The sequence below is a fragment of the Oryx dammah genome, unplaced genomic scaffold (assembly GCF_014754425.2).
Source record: "Oryx dammah isolate SB20612 unplaced genomic scaffold, SCBI_Odam_1.1 HiC_scaffold_13, whole genome shotgun sequence".
NCBI lineage: Eukaryota > Metazoa > Chordata > Mammalia > Artiodactyla > Bovidae > Oryx > Oryx dammah.
This window is the reverse complement of record NW_024070197.1, coordinates 54,470,494-54,491,057: the sequence shown is the minus strand read 5'-3', so window position 1 is coordinate 54,491,057 and position 20,564 is coordinate 54,470,494. Positions and strand designations below refer to the sequence as shown.

The 20,564-nt window shown below is 45.7% G+C and overlaps 1 protein-coding gene across 2 annotated transcripts in view; it reads left to right on the top strand.

Moving 5' to 3' along the window:
* CDH13 (cadherin 13) overlaps positions 1-20,564 on the top strand; it is a 1,016,268-nt gene that overhangs the window by 970,257 nt on the left and 25,447 nt on the right. For both annotated transcript variants that reach the window (XM_040254058.1, XM_040254059.1), the window contains one exon: positions 16,058-16,200. In XM_040254058.1, the coding sequence (XP_040109992.1) occupies positions 16,058-16,200 (143 nt within the window). The remainder of the gene's footprint in view (positions 1-16,057; positions 16,201-20,564) is intronic.

The following is a 20,564-nucleotide window of genomic DNA, read 5'->3' as shown; positions in this document are numbered from 1 at the left end:
CACAGTGCCTCCTGCAAAGCAGATACCAGTTCTATGCCACTCTGCTTGCCCTACGCAGGTGCAGAGTCTCTGCAGGGGCACAGCCTATCTGGAGACATGGTGTTGAATCTAGACAAAGACGTCAACCTAGAATGTTCTACAGCAAAGGCAGTGGTTTCCCCACCCAATGCTGTCAGCAAATTAAATGACTAAAGCGACAATAAAGCAATGGGCCAAACAGTCAAGTCTGGGCACAGCTTTAACGACTAATTTCTAATGAGAGATTCAAAACACTAATTTTCCAAAGCAGAAAATCAAGTTGTGCTCATTTATAACCCGTCATCTGCAATGAGTTGGAGGATATTTCTTTCCGTGTTGTCAGTTAACTTTCTGAGCCCGTCAGAATACAAAGTAGGGCTGTGGGGCCATAAATCAGATCTTTGGGAACTGATAAATGGTTATTGTGCAAATCCTGCATTTGCATTGGATCTGGGGACATAAATCTACTTCTCATGATCTTTCTTTAAAAAAATTGTCCCCCTGAAGTCAGAGTGAGCAATTTATACAGGCATTCTTTGCCAGCTGTTTATTTTTCTCACCTTTTAATGACTGCCTTTTCACTCTCTGCATTTACTCTGTATTGTAAAATGTCACTTGTCACATGGAAGAAACTCCCAGGACTTCGGTGTGAATGTGCCCACCAGGAAGAATTTACAACTTCTTGCTCATCCAGAATAGCTATTGTTTGGGCAAAGACTGTCATAACTTACTAGTGTTAGAAAGAAGCTTCCAGACCATCCTTGAACCTGCCCTTTGTTAAATGGGAAACCAGAACTCCAGTTGACAGTATTGTCACCAGGCCAGCTTGGTGACAAGACCTGGTCTCCTGTTTGGGTTTGAGAGAAATAAGAGTCCTTGATAGCGTGAAGAAACAGCTGTAACCTTCATGATTAAAACTAACTGAAGCCCTCATTCAAAGACAGTGACGTGAGTCGATAGGAAAAGCCAAGGAAAGAGTAAGGTGCTTGCTCACTCAGTCCTTCATTATTCATTCACCAGGCAACTAGTTACCTTGGCCCATTCTGCTACAGTCATTACAAGTTAGACTAAAGATCCCATAGATGAGCCTTAGAGAGTTCTTTGTTTGACTCAGCATATGTCAAGCAGACAAAAATGAAAGAGCATCAAAATACCCTGTTATTTGGGGGTCCTTTGCAATTCATTAGTAGAATATTCTGAAGCACTTCATGAAAAGGGTGTTTGGTTTTTGTCATTTTTCTGTGCTTCAATCACCTAGGAAACCATGGAGAGCTCACTTCTTTGAAGATATTTCTCTTGCATATAATAGCTTTATTGAGACATAATTCACAAACCCCACAATCTACCGTTTTAAAATATACAATTCAGTGGGTTTTAGTATATTCACAGAGTTGTGCAACCATCTCCACAATCAATTTTAGAACATTTTCTTTACCCCAGAAATAGATCTATTCTCCTTAACCATCACCTCCATTCTGCCTCTCCTCTGCCATAGCAACCACTAATCTTTCTACTCATCTACTACTAATCTATTTTTGGTCTCTATGGATTTGGCTAGACTGGATATTTCATATGGATGAAGTCACACGGTGTATGACCTCCTTAGGTTTTTGGTCTTTTTAGAAAGACAGAAATATGGGAACAGAACTGCTTACTATCTCAAGAAAAGACACATTCATCCTTTTTTGCCATAAACTTCATGAAAGTTTCAAATGCACAGAAATGTTGAAATAATTTTGCAGTGAGCATTCATTCACCCATCACCCAGATTCTGTTTTCTTCCACTCACTATACTGCAAATCTACCTGTCTCCCCCACAGACTACCATTGTAGTGGTGGGCATTCAAGGAAGCAACTTCCAACCTTGCCATATTGAGAAGGAAAAATACTCAATTCTTCACAATAAAATGTCAATGTAGGAGATTTTAAAAGCCAAGAATGTTAGTAAATTGACATTAGAAGCCCTGAAAGATAGAATTATGTTCAAAGGTTGGAGAAGGCTTAGAATAGTTTTCCAAGAGAGCATGTGATAGGAACATGAGGCCCAAGGACTGACCAGGTTTGGAATGACTGGCATCTCAAAGGGACCAGCCAGCAGCCTGGCTCAGTGGTCCACAGTGAGAGAGCCAGGGAGTAAGCCTCACGGTTTAGGGAGACAGCAGCCTTTTCCTGAATCTGCTAATTGGGCTGGGGTTTTTTTTTTGTTTGGTTGGTTTGTTTTTTAGTTTGTGGGGACTTTCTGAGATTCAGGGGTTTAGTTTTACTGTCAATTTTGACTCGTACATTTGAAGCGAAGGTGCTTTTCATTTTTTCTTGCACAGCACAAACTTTTAGAATTGTGATGGTACCCAGAGCCCCAGCTCCTCCCAGACCAGGGGCCCAGCATCACACGCACAGACACCCCAGGGTTGTGGTCTGGATGGGCAGGAGCAGACCTGGTGCATTAAGAGAGGGATCAGGACATCGGGTGAGTGCTGAAACCACACACCACTCACTCTCTGCCTCCCAGCCCATCTGCTCTCACCCTCTGGCCCCACAAGCCAATGTGTGAGTGGTGTGACTCAAGGGTCGGAAGACACTGGCCTGTGTGGTGCATGCGCGCAGACACGTGTGTGTGTGTGTTATGAAGACACATTTATTTTGTGTTACTACGAAGTAAGAAGTAAAGGTCTTGGCAAACAGTTCAATAGCTCCTGCTGATAAGTGCAAGGTAATTCTTTTTAATGAGAGAGGTAGCCTTGATATAACTATATTAAGGCTTCTGTTGAAACAGGAATTCAAAATGTTCATGTGGGTAATTTACTCATCAGTCACCAGTGTTTACCAAAGGCCAGCAGATACCCTGGGAGATGCAAAAGCACAGATAAACAAGACGTGTCTCCCAGACCACAAAGAAGTGTGTGCACTAGGGGGAAGCACGCAGTTAGGACATGTCATTTTATTGTCTATACACTTATGATTAGGTTGGGCCATATGAAATTGATGATATTTTATGGGTTTTGACCACTAAAAAGGCAGCTTTTTGGTCCAGCCTAATATCTGTCTAGTGTTTTGTCACTTTGCTAGGGCTCCTAGCAGACTACTGCAGACTGGGGGACTAAGACGGGAGACACTTACTTCTCACACTTCTGAAGCTGGAAGTCCATGATCGAGGTTCTGGCAGACACAGTTTCTGGTGAAAGCCCTTTTCCTGGCTGGAGGACGGCCCCCTCCTCGCAGTGTCTTCATGTGGCCTCTCCTCCATCCATGCACAGGGTGGAGAGGGGTTGCACTCAGGCCTCTCCTTCTTCTAATAAGAACACTAATCCCGTCAGACCAGGGCCCCACCCTGCAACCTCAGTTAACCTTTATTATGTCCTTAAAGGCCCCATCCGCATATTCAGCCACACTGGGAGTTAGGACTTCACCATGTGAATTAGGGGAGAGATGAGGGAACACAGATATTCAATACATAAAGTGAAAGTGAAAGTCGCTCAGTCATGTCCAACTCTTTGTGACCCAATGGACTATAGAGTCCACGGAATTCTCCAGGCCAGAATACTGGAGTGGGTAGGCTTTCCCTTCTCCAGGGGATCTTCCCAACCCAGGGATCGAACCCAGGTCTCCTGCATTGCAGGTGGATTCTTTACCAGCTGAGGCATAAGGGAAGCCCAAGAACACTGGAGTGGGTAACCTATCCCTTCTCCAGGGGGTCTTCCTGACCCAGGAATCGAACCAGGGTCTCCTGCATTGCGGGCGGATTCTTTACCAACTGAGCTGTCAGGGAAACCCTAACAAGTGTGTAATTAATACATTGTCCATACACCATATATAGTATTACATATCATGTATAATACATACATAAATATTTTATGCAAAAAAAACTGTAAACTTTTTATTAAGATTGTATTAAATCTACAAATAACTTTGGGGGGAATTCACCTAAATTCACAGTATTTAGTTTTGTAAGCATGAACATGGTATATCCATTTATTTAGGACTTCTCTAATCTGTCTTAGCAATGTATTCTAGTTTTCAGGATATAGGTCTTGCGTATATTTTGTTAAGAATTTTACAGGTCTTGACTACCTTAAATGGTATTATTTACATTTTATTTCCAATTACTATTTGCTAGTACATATTAATACAAGTGAATTTTGTGTATTGACCTTGCATTTTTGTAACTATGCCAAAGTAACATCCATGTTATTAATTTTTTAAATTCCTTCAGATTTTTATACCTGATTATGTCATCTGCACATGGAGGAAATTTTACTTATTCCTCTCTAATCTACATGCTTTTTATTTCCCAGCCTTATTGTACCAAGCTCAAACCCCCTAGGACACTGTTTAATAGAAGTTAATACATATATATATATTTGTAGACACACACAGACCACATAAAGAATATATTTCTATAGCAGTAAGGTTGCACAGAGGAGAGAAACCCTGACTTTGCCAAGAGGGAAATGAAGATATGGGGGTGTCGAGGAAGACATCTTTATATTATTAGCTTTTATTGAAAAAAAAAGAGTTTATTGCAAAAAGATTATAGGCCCATGGTAGAAGTTTTAGAAATCCTGATATGGAAAAATAAGAAAGATGCAAATCCAACTAGCCAGGCACAGGCACAACTACTCTTAAGACCAAAGTCAGACAGGGAGGCATCTCAGCCCAGAGTGTGGATCCTGGGACTGGACGGATCTAGCACTTACCAGCTGTGTGACCTGGAGCAAATCACATAGCCTCTCTGTGCCTCAGCACCCCCATTTGTACGATGGGGCAATAATCCCAACCCCCATGAAGCTATTTGTGAGGGTCATATGAGTCGACCTGTGTGAAGCACTGAGGAAGTTTCTGGCACAAAGTTAGTGCTCAGTAAGTGTTAATATTATCTTCTATTCTATCACTGTTACCATCATTGCCATTATTCTTAACGTGGCTGCCCCTAACATCCCCTTCCAAGGGGGATTACGAGCCCAGCGGTGTGATAAAGGGCTTGGCACGCAGGGTCTGGTGGGGAGAGGGGTTTTGAAGCTGACCTTGGACTCCAGAGGAAAGTTGTTACTGATGTTTGTGAGAAGGAGGCAATGAGCACCTCCTGCGTTAGCCTGTGGGCAGTCTCTGTTCTACACATGAACCGCTATAGTATGTGGGTGAGGTTTTCACTGTCATCTGCATCTCTTGAATACAGTCATCCTGCTATGCTGTGTCTCTCTGACCTTTTAAGGTCTACATAGTGCTTTGTTGTCTGGGTAACCAACCACATTTGATCAACAGTTGTGTGCATGTGGGCTAACTCGCTTCAGTCATGTCTGACTCTGCGACCCCATGGACGGTAGCCCGACAGCCTCCTCTGTCCATGGGATTCTCCAGGCAAGAACACTGGAGTGGGCTGCCATTCCCTTCTCCAGGGGCTCTTCCCAGCCCAGGGATTGAACCTGCATCTCTTATGTCTCCTGCATTGGCAGCCGGGTTCTTTACCACTAGGGCCACCTGGGAAGCCCCTTGATAGACAGTTACCTGGTACTTTTTATATTTTTCTGTACTCAGCAGTGATGGAAGAAACATTCTTGTAGCTGAGTAACTCTGGCAAATAAGTTTGAGTAATGCTTTGTTCTGAGACCCTTTCTGGGATATCCACAGTGTGAATCTATATTTTCAAGGCTCTGAGAAGTCCTGCAAAGGAGGGGCAAGATTTGATTTCATTAACCCAGCATTCCCAAATTTTAGAAATTGCTCCCTTATTGTTTTTTGGCTAAATTGTTGGCAAAGGAATTTCTAGATCAAAGGATACAGATTTTTAAGGGATTTTCATTTCTTCTAAGAATGTTGTTTTGGGAACTGGCAAAGTTGGAGAAAAAAGGGATTTTCATTCCTTCTAAGAACGTTGTTTGGGGAAATGGCAAAGTTGGAGACAAAGCTTCCTTCTTGGCTAAACCAAGATGTTCTTTTAATCACAATTAGATGAAAAAGTTCAGACTCAAAAAGCTTGTGTGATGTTCTTTTATTTTTTTTTCACTTTTTTTTTAATTTTACTTTATTTTACTTTACAATACTGTATTGGTTTTGGCATACATCAACATGAATCCACCACGGGTGTACACGTGTTCCCCATCCTGAACCCCCCTCCCACCTCCCTCCCCATACCATCTCTCTGGGTCATCCCAGTGCACCAACCCCAAGCATCCTGTATCCTGCATCGAACCAAAAGTCTACAAGCAATAAATGCTGGAGAGGGTATGGAGAAAAGGGAACCCTCTTACACTGTTGATGGGAATGCAAACTAGTGATGTTCTTTTAAACATTCAAACAATCAAGACAAGTGCAAAGAATTACCTGGGCTTTCTTTGATTCTTTTGGGAAGTCAGCTTAGAAGAGGTTGATTCATCCAGAAAGCATTAAGTTTTCATTTTCTAGAATTCAGACAGGAAAACGTGTAAAATGAGTAAAAGTGTCTCATACGGACTATCTCAGAGGGTCATGGGAAATTTTAAATGCTCCAGCAGACCCTTGAGAAATGTCCATTGTAAATATTGCTTTTGATATAAAACAAGGCTCAAAGTAAATGTTTTAGACAGGCTGACTATTCTTCTTATATTCTGCCTCAATGCATCCATACTGACTCAGTAAACAGTTCCTAAACTTGCACCACTAGCTGGGCCCTAACTAGCCTTTGTCCTCTTGTAGAACTTATATTCCAGTGGGGAGATGGGCAGTGAGCAAGTAAATCAATGCTTAACCGTGTTAGCTGAGTGCAGCATACAGCCTGTAGGAGAGGAAACAGTGTGATGGACTGGGGAGCCCCTGGGAGAGGCTCCTGAAATGGGCTGGGAGGGTGGAGGAGACATTTGAACTCAGGTCTGAAGAGTGGCAAGGAGCCAGCCAAGCAGAGAGCTGGGGACAAAACTCCAAGTGGAAACCAGTGGCTAAAATGAAGGCAGAGAGGGTGGAGGTCTACAGGCTTCAGACCTGGGAAGGCACAAATGTGGAAACAGCTGGTGGCCCCAGGCAGTGGGAGGCTCAGAGGCCCAAGATGTATCATCCCCCTTGTCAGAAGCTCTGTGACTCCACACAGCTGACCCCGTCGGGGCACTACCCATCGTCCGTCATGGACCAGGTGCACGGCCGTCTTCACACACCCTGCAAATCCCGCGACATCGACTCCTCAGAATTCTGTACCTATTTGCTTCCTATTCACTTTTCACACACTGGTGTCTGCTCATTCGCCCACCCATCCTTGACTAAGGTCTGCAATGGACACGTGACAGAGCCCTGGACTTGGGAAGGGAGGAAGACAGCCCCTCCTCTGAGCACTCCCCCCATTGTGTGCCAATGCAGTATCCAGGGATGAACCCCCTCGGGGCAGGAGCTTCCTGCTCTGCTCACTACAGTCTCCCCTCTCCCCAGCACACCTCTGAGCTCCTAGCAGGTCTTCCAAAAATGTAGGGCATCAGCGCCCAGGCTGGGCGTCAGGGGCCCAGGGCTTCCCGCATGGGGGCCAACAGAGTCACTTGTTAGAGGACGGCTCCTCTAGACCACGGGCCAGGCCAAGGTAGGTGGAGATGTGCTCTGAGCCAGGTCTCTCCGCATGAAGCCCAGACCCTCTCAGCTCCTCCCCAGAACCATGTGGGTCTCCCGCAGCCCAGCCCAGTGTCTGGGATCACTCGCCGCCTGGCCTCCAGCGGAGGGAGAAGGCTGCCCCCTAAGCAGGCACTGGTAGGAACCTCTTCAGTGGCAGCTTGCCAGGTGGTGCTCACTGACCTTCAAGGCATGAAGCCGGTCTCTGCCATCCATCTATCCCCACTGCAGTCTCTCCCACAACCTCGCTCATCAACTTCTCAAAAGCGCCAACACCTCTTCTCGACTTGGTCTGAGCTGAGCTGAAGCATTCAGGTGCTGAGCATGAGGCATGACCTGTCAATTAATCACCCAATAAAAATAAAGCCTGAGAAGAAATGCAGCGGGGATTAGCTTTGCCTTGCTGGTCTTCTGACATCTGGGTTTGCTCTCCCAGAGAGCATGTTTCTTCAAGACAACCCACCCTGGAAACGGCACCTGGCGCAGACACCACCACGCCATCCCTTTGACCGACAGACTTGGAACTCGCCCTGCAAGCTGCACAGCCCTGGGAGGAGAGGCCCCCAGTGTGGCCACACGCCGCTGGGGGCTTGATCCATCTCACTCTGAAACACCAAGACTACTTGGTTTTATTTTGCTTTTTGGCCTTCTAATAAGTATTACTTATTAGTAACACTAATAAGTGTTAGTAAAGTTGGATAATCATGGGCCAGGTGGGGTGGGGCCCCCACGAGCCACAGGACACTGGACTAGCACATCTACATGCCTGCAGAGCCCGGAAGAAATCCAGCCTGTGTCCTGGAAACCAAAGAAAGACAGGCTGCTTCGTTTCAAGTTGGTCACTTAAAGTCTCCCAGAGTGAGTGTCGTGGGAGCTCAGGCCTGGGTCAGTCAAACCGTGTTGAAGAAGGCTTGTTCTTTCATTCATCCATCCATCCATCCAACCCCTGAGTGCCTGCTCCAAGTGTGCCAGGCACTCTTCTAGGCACCAGACACACAGGCGAATGAGACAGATGAAAGGAGGGTAGAGAGTAAGGCAAAGCCTGCAAGACGTGATCAGGAGTTTGGATTTTATTCTGCGCCCGGTGGGAAGTTATTGGAGGATTCTCAGCAGGAACTCACTCATATGAGATACAAATTGAAAATGGTGAATTTGGGGGCTTCCCTGGTGATCCAGTGATTAAGAATCCACCTTGCAATGCAAGGAACAGGGGTTCCATCCCTGGTCTGGGAAGATTCCACATGAAGCAGAGCAACGGAGCCCTTGGCCCACAACTGGTGAAGCCCGAGGGCCCTCGAGCCCATGCTTCACAAGAGAAGCCTGAACACTGCGACCAGAGAGAAGGCCCTGCCCGCTGCAACTAGAGAAAGCCTGTGCACAGCAACAAAGACCCAGCACAGCCAAAATAAATAAGGAAATATTTTTAAAAAAGAAAAATGGTGAATGTTCAATTGGCTGCTCTTTGAAGAACTGACAGTAGCAAGCAGAATAGAAGCAAAGAGTCAAGCACCGCAGTGGTCCACGCAAAAGATACTTGCTAATGATCTCACAGCCTGCTTCCTATGACAGAGCAGATAGTGGACTCACAGCAAGCCCACCCGGTCCACTGAAGGCTGGGAAGGGAGCTCCTGGGGTGGGCTGTGTGTTGTTGGTCATCATGGTAGTCCAGCACAAGCTGGAATCAAGATCAATGGAAGAAATATCAATGACCTCAGATATGCAGATGACACCACCTTTATGGCAGAAAGTGAAGAGGAACTAAAGAGTCTATTGGTGAAAGTGAAAAAAGGAGCGTGAAAAAGCTGGCTTAAAACTCAACATTCAAATAACTAAAATCATGGCATCTGGTCCCATCACTTCATGGCAAATAGATGGGAAGCAACGGAAACAGTGACAGACTTTAGTTTCTTGGGCTCCAAAATCACTGCAGATGGTGACTGCAGCCATGAAATTAAAAGACGCTTGCTCCTTAGAAGATAAAAAGTGGAGACATTACTTTGCCAACAAAAGTCTGCCGAGTCAAAGCTATGGTTTTTCCAGTGGTCATGCATGGATGTGAGAGTTAGACCATAAAGAAGACTGAGTGCCAAACAATTGATGCTTTTGAACTGTGGTGTTGGAGAAGACTCTTGAGAGTGCCTTGGACTGCTAGGGGATCAAACCAGTCCATCCTAAAGAAAATCAGTCCTAAATATTCATTGGAAGGACTGATGCTGAAGCTAATGCTCCAATACTTGGGCCACCTGATGCAAAGAGTCGACTCATTGGAAAAGACCCTGATGCTGGGAAAGATTGAAGGCGGAAGGAGAAGGGGGCGACAGAGGATGAGATGGTTGGATGGCATCACAGACTCAATGGACACGAGTTTGAGCAAGCTCTGGGAGTTGGTGATGGACAGGGAGGCCTGGTGTGCTGCAGTCCACAGGGTCACAAAGAGTCGGACATGAGTGAGCTACTGAACAACAACAAAGGTCAGAATGTCTGTAAGGCACCGACCAAGCTTTGGTCCATGTGCCATCGCAAGATGGCAACTGCCAGGAGAGTGTGATGGTAGAATTGTAATCTGGTAGCACCTCATGCAGGAGGACCTCAAGACTCCACCAGGGGCTCTTGGATGCCTGGGAGGGCAGTCCAGGGAAGAGCCTACAGGTGTCGGGAGCTCTTCCCCTTGTCCTCGTGGAAGGTCATCGCCGCATGCTAAGCTGGGCAAGCTCTACCTCCATCTCCCCAACGCTAAGAGGTCCTGCCTAGGCCACTCACCAGGCAGCTCTTTCTGTCCACGTTTTCCCTTTGTGGCATCTCGCCATCCAGGGAACATCCTTCCTATTACCGAGATCACCTTCCTGGGCCCTGGTTCCTGTGGAGCAGGACAGAGCGCCGTCCCCATCACTCCAGGAACCCTGTGCCAGCCTGTGTTGTGTACCTGAGTCTGGACTCTGGGACCACATGTCCTCCAGTCTCCTCCATGTGCTTTGTCAGGAGATGTAAAGTATGTATTCAGAGCCACAGCTACATGAGCTACGCCAGAACACTGCCAGGAATTCTCTGCCTTCTGCCAGGAATTCTCTCCAGTTCTGTTTATAAATAAAATGTGGATTTTAATCACCCAAGCAGATATTTCATTTAATGTAGGGGGCCCATTGGGCTGGAATTAAGTGAGGAGCTATATTACTTTGCAAAATTTTTAAACCAGTTTATTTATTTTAATTGGAGGATAATTCAGTTCAGTTCAGTTCAGTCGCTCAGTCATGTGCGACTTTTTGCGACCCCATGAATTGCAGCATGCCAGGCCTCCCTGTCCATCATCAACTCCCAGAGTTCACTCAAACTCATGTCCATCAAATTGGTGATGCCATCCAGCCATCTCATCCTCTGTTGTCCCCTTCTCCTCCTGCCCCCAGTCCCTCCCAACATCAGAGTCTTTTCCAACAAGTCAACTCTTTGCATCAGGTGGCCAAAGTATTGGAGTTTCAGCTTTAGCATCAATCCTTCCAAAGAATACCCAGGGCTGATCTCCTTTAGGATGGACTGGTTGGATCTCCCTGCAGTCCAAGGGACTCTCAAGAGTCTTCTCCAACACCACAGTTCAAAAGCATCAATTCTTCGGTGCTCAGCCTTCTTCACAGTCCAACTCTCACATCCATACGTGACTACTGGAAAAATCATAGCCTTGACTAGACGGACCTTAGTCGGCAAAGTAATGTCTCTGCTTTTGAATATGCTATCCAGGTTGGTCATAACTTCCCTTTGAAGGAGTAAGTGTCTTTTAATTCCATGGCTGCAATCACCATCTGCAGTGATTTTGGAGCCCAACAAAATAAAATGTGACACTGTTTCCACTGTTTCCCCATCTATTTCCCATGAAGTGATGGGACCAGATGCCATTGAGGATAACTACTTTGTAATGTTTTAAAGTCTAAAATAAAAGCAAGGATTTTGCTATCCCATGGTGAACAAATGTGCATCCTCAGTGTGGTGGAAGTGAACCCAGGAAGCCTGCAGAGTGGTCCTGTCAAAGTCTCTCTCTCTTTCCTACAAGCGCTGAGGCCCCCAGAGAGCTGGGCCTCTGGCTTGGAAGACCTCTGGCCTGGCAGCTTCCTTCCCTGCTCTGCCAGGGCCCTGCCAACAGTAAGCCCGCTTCCTAGGACGATGCAGGCCTGGAGCGTGGTTAGATGGCCCCCGCCCCGCCTCCCCACTGGCCTGATCTACCAATCAGCCTGGCCTGTGTCTTTGACACTGACACCTGGAAGAGGCCAGGCCTTGGCAAGCTCACGAGCAGCTCCTGTGAAGCTACACACAGGCTGAAAGGAGTCTTGTTTTTTAATTTGATTTTTCTTCCCTTATAACAAGCAAAGTTCACATCACAGACAAATTGCCTGGAAATTCCAATTTAATAAGGCATGTGCATTTTTCAGGCCTAGAAGCACAGAAAATGTCTTGCACACCAGTATTCTTGTGCCAAAAGGTTATTAAAGAGACAGCTTTGAAAATGCAGAAACGTACATAGAGTGCCTGGCCAGTCAGTCTCAAGGGCTCGTCGGCCAGGAGGTAGGAGGGCAGGCTGGGTGATGAGCGCTGGGCTTTCGTCCCCTCGGGCGTAGACCCTCCAGGGCTGGGGAGGGGCACAGCTACCGCAAGGGGCTTCCACAAGCTCTGAGTTTGGAGGCCGTGGGTTCAGGGTAAATAGCACTGGGCACTCGGGAATTCTCAGTAAATGGAATGACCCCACCCTGCCCTCTCCATGGCTGCAAACCTGAGTAGACACAGGAAAAGGGACATCCAGGAGATCTGGGGTCCAGGAGGACCTCCCCAACATCTCGGTGGGAAGAGGCAACAGAGAAAGTCCATCAACTAATAGAGGAGGACGAGGGGCCCAGCAGGCATGCAATTAAACAGCACAGCGGTGGAGGCCTGGTTGCTTTTTCATATGTACATAATTTTTATTGATTGATTTAGTCTTGGCTGTGCTTAGTCTTATTGCTACGTGGGCTCTTCTCTGATTGTGGCGAGCGGGGGCTACTCTGGTTGTGGCTCTCAGGCTTCTCGTTGCGGTGGCTTCTCTCGTTGTGGAGCACGGGCCAGAGGGTGAGAGGGCCTCAGTGGTTGCAGCTCCTGGGCTCCAGAGCACAGGCTCCATAGTTGTGGCATATAGGATCCTGGTTCCTCAGCACGTGGGGTCTTCCAGGACCAGGCATCAGACTTGTGTCTCCTACATTAGCAGGTGGATTCTTTATCACAGAGCCACCAGGCAAGCTCCCAGACCTGGTTATTTTTTAAAGAAAATAAAATAGTGGGGTATTATCCTATAAAAACACTCAGGCTCTTGCTTTCACTGGGAATGCAGTAGGTACAGACCTAAACTACTGGGCATGGTTCTCGGGGGACAGCTTCCAATCAACCAACCTCTGTAAGCTTTTTATTCAATATAACTCTTCCCTACACAAGAAGCCAGCATGCTGATTATAGTGCAAAACTGTAGCAATGGAGGACCACAAACAAAGACAGGAGAATAAAAGAGTGTTCTTAGCCAATGTGGAGCGCTAGATTACCTAATTCAGTTTTTATTTATAATCTAAACTCGAGTTAAGTAATCAGGGAACAAAGTACAGTCCATTTAAATTTTTCATAATTTCAGATATACTGAACCACCACAAATCTCTCCTGGGTCAACCATGAACTTGTTACCCTGTAAGATGGGAAACAAATGTCACCATTCTTCATGTTTTCCGTTTGCTTGATGTTCCAACCGAAAAAGAAAGAATGAAGTCACATCCAACAGGCAGCCACTCCACTCCACCCAGGGAATGCAGAGCGGCCAGTGCCTGGTCCTGGGCATGGACACACTGTATCCTGGTTAGGCTCCCGTGCCTGGAACCTGGCACACCCGTGCTGAATTCCATCTCGGCTGCTTCTTAGCTGTGCCGCTTTGGGCAAGTGGCTAAGCCTGTCTGAGTCTTGGTTATCTCATCTTCGGAGAAGGATGACACCCACTTCATCAGTTTGCTGTGACGCACAGAAGTCACTGGGGCACCCACTGTGAACGGTGAGCACAAAGCCAGGTACAGCAAGCAGTAACACAGCCAACTTGAACCTCATCCTGACATTGAGAAACTGATGACGGCCTTGAGAAACTACGGAAGGGGCAGACCTATGAGGGCCCATATGCCGCTCTGACAGGCATTTTCATCCATGTGTGTGCCCAGCAAGGACGAGAGGATGGAGTGACTAACCCTTCTAACCGGGGGACTCAAAGCTGTCGGGGGGCGGTGGGAGGCGGGCAGAGGACACATTTCAGATGGGTCTTAGCAGATAGCATCTTGCCAGGTGGAAGTGGAAATTACTATCAAACTGAAAGGCGTGTGTTTTTAAAGCAGTTCACTCTCAGGAGTAATATATACATTTCTTCTGTTTTGAAGAAATATGGAAATGATAACTGAGGCATTGAGAGTGGTGAGAAAACCTCTGTTAGCCTCGTTCATTTTCTCCATCTGTTCCCCTTCACTGTTTCAGCTTCAAAGCCTTGTTTCCCCAGGGCTCACCAAGTCACGCATTTCCAAAACACTCCCGGGGACGCAGTGGGTCACATCCAGAGAGCGCACTGGGCCTGGCCCAGTGACCACTGGCACACACAGCGGCCACTTGAGTCAGGCCTCACTTGGCCCCCACATCCACCACTAAGGCCACTGGGATCATCCCACCTAACAGAGGAGGAAATGGACTCACAGAGAATCCGAGTCTTCTTCACTCCGAAGTCTATACCTTTAACTCCCCCATGATGCTGACCACATGTGCAATTGGGCAGAGCTTGTGTGGAGGTTAAGGGCAGGGCCTTGGCTCAAAGTTCAGATCCCAACATTGCTGCACAGTAGCCGTTGACCTTGGCAAAGGCATTTAGCTCTCCAGGTGTGTGTTTTGTGGGGGTTGAGGGGGTGGAGTTGTTTTTGTTTTGATTTGGTTTGCTTTCCCACTGGAATAATATTTACTGTTTCCCTTGGCAAAAGTCAAAGTGCTAAATTTTTTTAAAAATAAAACATCCTACTTAAGTTTTTTTTTAATATTCAAGTTGGTTTAAAATGGCCAAAGTTCAGGGAAAACTAAGAAATCTACAGCCTGTAGTTCAATAATAGAAAAAATAAGACAGTACATAAGGTCTATAGCATCCAGCATCCTCTTAGTTGCCCACGTTTCCCAGCCACCCAGGTCAAAGACTAGACTCTCATTCAAAGACAAACAAGACAAGACTCTTTTCTTACTTACTGTACCTCTCTATTGCTTGAACTTCTTACAATGAGCATGTGTTACTTTTATAACAGCCTCAAAAAGAATAAGAACATTCTTTTACACTTTTATTTTATATTTTATATTTTATTTTATATTTTTATTTTTTATATATTTTATTTTATACATAATATATTTTATATTTTATGGAGTGTAGTTGCTCAACAATGTCCTGTTAGTCTCAGGCGCACCACAAAGCGTTTCAGTGATACATATACATGCGTCCATTCTTTTCCCAATTTTTTTTCCCATTTAGGTGATTACAGAACATTGAGCAGAGTTCCCTGTTCTATACAATAGGCCCTTGTTGATTATCTATTTTAAATAATGTGTATAGAACATTTTAAAATTCTTTGATGGTTTCCCGTATATCTAGAATTCAAACCCCTTAAATGATTCAGGTTCTTTGTACTTTGTCCCTCCAAATTCATTTCCTTTCAGTTTCCCCTGGAGAAGCTATTTTCCAGCCACAACCATCTACCTTCTGGTCCCTAAATATTTATTCATTCAACAATTAGCTGTTGAGTGTCGTATATGTGCTAAGCAGTGTTCCAGGAGATGGGGGTCCTGACAGTAAACAGATATCCTTGCTACTGTGAAACTAATATTTCAGTGCCTCTCTCTGTTCCATGTTAATTCATATTCTTCTTTCCCCGACGTGTCTGTCCTCTCATTCTGTGACAACATCCCCCCATTCCCTGACAGCATCCCCCCATTCCATCTATCTCAGTTCAGATGTTGCGTCCTCTGAGAGGACCCCTCGGTTACCCTCCATCACAGATAATTCCTTTCTCTCCCAGGCATCCATGTGCCCTGCCCGTACCTTCATGACAGTGCTTCTCCCAGCTGGTCTGCATACAAGATGCATCCAGGGTGTAAAAGAGGGGGGATTGGACTTGAACTCAGGAGACAGGCTGTGAACCCTGCCACTCTGAGAGCTGGGCAGACACGAGCTCCTTCCTTCCAGGCTTGTCACAAGGAATAAAGGAGGTGCATGTACAAAACATTCAGCACAGAGACAGCCCAGAGTTAATGGTCAGTCATTACTTTCTGGATGAACAACCCACTCTAATGATGTTTTTGGATTTGTATTAAAAATTATCTGGCAGCTAGCATGGGAGCTTGTGCCCAGCACTCTGTGAACATTTTTTGAACCTATTTTGAATATAATGTGTCATTGTTTGGGGATTTTTTTTTTCAGGTATTCTGTTTACAAGGATCCAGCAGGCTGGCTGAATATCAACCCCATCAACGGGACTGTTGACACCACCGCAGTGCTGGACCGCGAGTCCCCATTCGTCCACAACAGCATCTACACTGCCCTCTTCCTGGCAATTGACAGTGGTGAGCAATTTTTTAAATTCCAATAAGTGTGTATTTTCAGTTCTAAATATATATTTGCACTTCTAAATATATATTTACAATTACTAAATATATATTTACAATTCTCTGTTAGGCCTAGAGGTGTTCTTGGTAAGAACAGAAATGTGTGAGGGCAAGGAAGCAAAGTGCATAAACACACAGCGAGTCAGTGAAAACCCCAAGTCCTGGAATCCTCGGCTCTCTGTCTAGACAGAGGTCAGAACAGCGAGCTCACCCTGTTCCGCTCTGGCCGGCACCTAGGCTTGGAAGCCAAGCTGATGTCCTTCATCCTGGCTCCTGTTCTCATCTACAGGGACAGTTCTTTTCCCTAATGCACGTTGAAAGAAAATCCCAGGGGACATCACAGATCCTGACGATTGTACTGTCCCCACAGCTTTGTTCCTCTTATGATATACACCACAGAAAGACATCAAGTCCCCTCAGCTAGTACCTTCGTAATCACAAAACAATTCCTGTTCATTCAGAAGCTAATCATACGATATCCACAAGCCAGACTCTGTTCCAGACACTGGAGACAGGGTCGTGAACAAACAAAGATCATTGTCCTCACGCAGCTGGCACACTCGTGGAGGAAGGAAGGAATCTGACTAAAATATATAATGTGCTTTGGGGGGAAAAAAAGGAATACTATTTATGTATGAAACAGGGAAACAGGAAGAAGAGATAGCAAACAAAAGGATGCTATAGTTTTAACTAGACAGCCCTGAGAGGCTTGCTGAAGAAGTGGCGTCTGAGTCAAAACATGAAGGAAATGGGGATGGGACCCCTGAAGCAATCTCAGGGAGAAGCAAGGAGGCTGGGGGCCAGAGCAAAGAGGGCGGTGGCCCAGGATGCGGACCATGGAGGGTCATGTGGGCCCCTATATGACCTTTGGCTTCTACTTTGTGTAAACTGGACACCATTGCCAACTGCCACGATCCTTCTGCTGCTCTGTTGAGACAAGGAAATAAGACCGAAGTAGAGACACCTCTTAGGAAAACTGAGGACAGTCTAGGGAAGATGGTGGCTTGGACCACTCATAGAGGAGGGGATGAGAAGGGGTCAGATTCTGGAGATAGTCTGTAGATCTCAGATGCAATGCTAACAGGATTTGCTACTGGTTGAGATGAGGGGGATAAGAATTCGTTTTCAAGTATATTAAGCTGAGATGTCTACTGTATCAGTCACACAAGAAGTTTCGCTCTCCCTGTAATTCCTCGAAGCCAGCTGTTCATAGCTAAAGACTCAGTTCTGAGTCCTGTAAGTACATTGAAATAGATATTTATAGGGTTCTTTATATGTGCCTTCATTCCCCTATAATGGGTGAACTGAGACTTCTCAGAGGCTGGATGCTTCCGTGCACACCAGATAGGAGGGCACATCTGAGAAGTGAGTGATCGGTGTGGCTCACAGTAGGCAGAGTGGGCTCCACAGTGAGTCCACCTTAGAGTCTGGCCTTGAAAGGCAGGGAGGATTGGGGTAAGTGGCAGGGTCGGAGGTGGGGTACCTGGGGCCACAGAACGGTGGAATCAAAACTAAAAGGGGGTGTGTCATGGGAGGTAAGAAAAGGGTTATATCCCCTGTGCGTAAGTGTGGAGAAATTCATTTGGATGCATATGGAAAACATCTTCAAGACCAGTCGTCTGAGGAAGCAGGCACCCACATGCTCTTGAGGAGGAAAGCAACGTGATGAAAGAGCACATGAACGCTTGTCAGCAGAGAGCTGGACCAGACCCTGTGTGTGGTCCTGGAGACTCAGAGATGAACAGTACATCGTCCGTGTGCTCGGCGAGCTAACGAGCTACCCGGCGAGTTAGACTAGCAAGCAGCAGATAACCAAAGAACATCACAGCTGTCCTACGGGAATTAACCAGACCATCCAGTCTCAGAGGTGGTCATGGGGAGCTTCCTGGTTGAGGGGATCTCTAACCTGAGTGATGAAGGATAAGTTGAGAAAGGGCAAGGCCTTCTGCTAGAAGCCTGAAAGAAAGTGGATATGTGAGACCCTGAAACGTTGCTCAGTGTGATAAGAGGCTCCATATTTACAGAGATAAGGGAACTGGATCTTGTGTGGAATGCCCAGCTCCTATCACATGCCAGACTTTGAGCGGGCACTCATGTATCTGTGGAATAGATCATACATTAGGTTATTCTCCATAGGCCATGCCGAGAAGTTTGACTTGATTCTCAAATTCCTCCAGGATAACTGTACTTTAGGAAGGCAACCCCCACGGCAGTGTGGAGAGTCAGTCAGGTCATGATGAGTCATGAGGTAAGAAGGCCCTAGAGAGCCGTGGAGAAATCAAGGTAAGAGAAGCGGTGGAAGTAGTCTGGGTAGACTGAGTCTAGAGCCGGGAAACACGTTGAAAGCCATCACGCGTATCTTAGTTAAAGGGATCACGCAGCCTGCTGGCAACAGAAGCGAATTAGAAAGGGCGAATCCAGAAAACATCTGGGTGTAAGAAACAAGGCTTTGAAAACAACGCGTACTCAACATGAAACAGAGAAAGGTGATAGTAAGTTTCTAGTCAGAAATTAGTCCATTAACAGAAACAGAACTGGTTTCAGAGGACTGTTGCCATGGTGTCTGTGTGGGGGTGGATGCTGAGATGGACCCATGAGATGCTGCAAGGCAAGATGAAATAGAGGCCAGGAGGCTTTTCTCAGGGACTCACGATGCAAGAGAGACGGGCACCATCAGAGCACGTATGTTTTGTGGAAGGAGCAAGTCTAGAAAGGGGTCAGCAATGGAAGACAACAAGCCAAGGAGGTTTAAAATGCTGTTCCAACAAATGGTGTCCGTGAGGATCAGCTGAAGTAATGATTTCAGAGTTCCAAGAGCCATGTAAATGTATCTGTACCTGTAGAGAAAATTCTCAGCTAAGAACACCATGAAGGAAATTTGAATATTTTATGCAATTAGTCATCCAAAAAAGAACTAGAAATGAAGTAAACTTTAATTTTTGCCAGAGACAGGTGTACTGGGCAAGCTGCTTATAGATTCTGAGATTCAGCTTCTACTTCTACAAAATAAGGTAACTTCTGCTTATACGGTTGTTGTAGGAAGATGAAGTTCTGGGCCCTCTACAGTTCCCATCAAGAGTCATGATGAATGTTCAGTAAATGTCAGTCTCACCCCAGTGGGGTTATAGGAAGGAAAGAATAGACCTCAAGGAACATACAGTTTGAAATGTATTTCTTCTCTAACTCCATTAACACTAATATCAGGCAAGGAAATTCAAAATCTGGCATCACAGATGTTTCCAAAGTTTAGAAATGTCCCTGAAGATGGAGTGGTAAATAAAAAACAGGTTGGCATCACTATATACAGCCATCACTGGAGATGATAATCTTGAACAAGGCCCAAAAGACTTACAGCAAAAAAAAAAAAAACAGAATAAATTTTAAAATATCTCATAAATCAGAGAAACTTTTGTTTAAAGTCTCCTTGTCACTCACCAAAACCTTATCTCTGGATATTGTGTTCCACCAGGAAAAACCAACACTTAGCTGTGAGATCAAAGTTAATAGTACTAACAGATGTCTCAATGTTAAACAAAGTAAAAATTTTATTTTATTAATTTTATAGAAATTCAGTGTATTTGATGGGATGAAATTATAATGAATTTTTGTCATGAGGGAAGCTAAAGCAAAATAAATTGATTCTCTTCAAACAAGGAGTCAAGGGCTTCCCTGGTAGCTCAGCTGGTAAAGAATCCACCTGCAATGCAGGAGACCCTGGTTCGATTCCTGGATCGAGAAGATCCCCTGGAGAAGGGATAGGCCGCCCACTCCAGTATTCTTGGGCTTCCCTGGTGCCTCAGTTGGTTAAGAATCCACCTGCAATGCTGGAGACCTGGCTTCAATCCCTGGTTTGGAAAGATCCCCTGGAGGAGGGCATGGCAACCCACTACAGTATTCTTTGCTGGAGAACGCCCATGGACAGAGGAACCTGGTGGACTGCAGCTCATGGGGTCTTAAAGAGTCAGATACTACTGAGCAACTAAGCACAGCACAGACAAGGAGTCCCTCAGGAATTTATGCCAAAACATGTCAACAAAATGCATGGCTGTGGGAACTTTCTGGTAGGATATAGTAGACCCAATGTCCCTACTGCAAAAACTAGAAAAATGTGGCTAGATCACAAAAGTCTTCATTGTAAAGGCATCAGAGAGCTGCAGAAGCAGTGACACCTAAATCAACTAAGAACTAAAACAGGAGAAAAGAAAGAAATGTTCTAAAAAGAGTATACGGCCCCTAGCCATTTTTTCCTCTTGGTGGCCATTTTAGATTTGGGGCAAGGATCAGGCTGGATCCAGGCAAGCCCTAGGATGGAGAGAAATAAA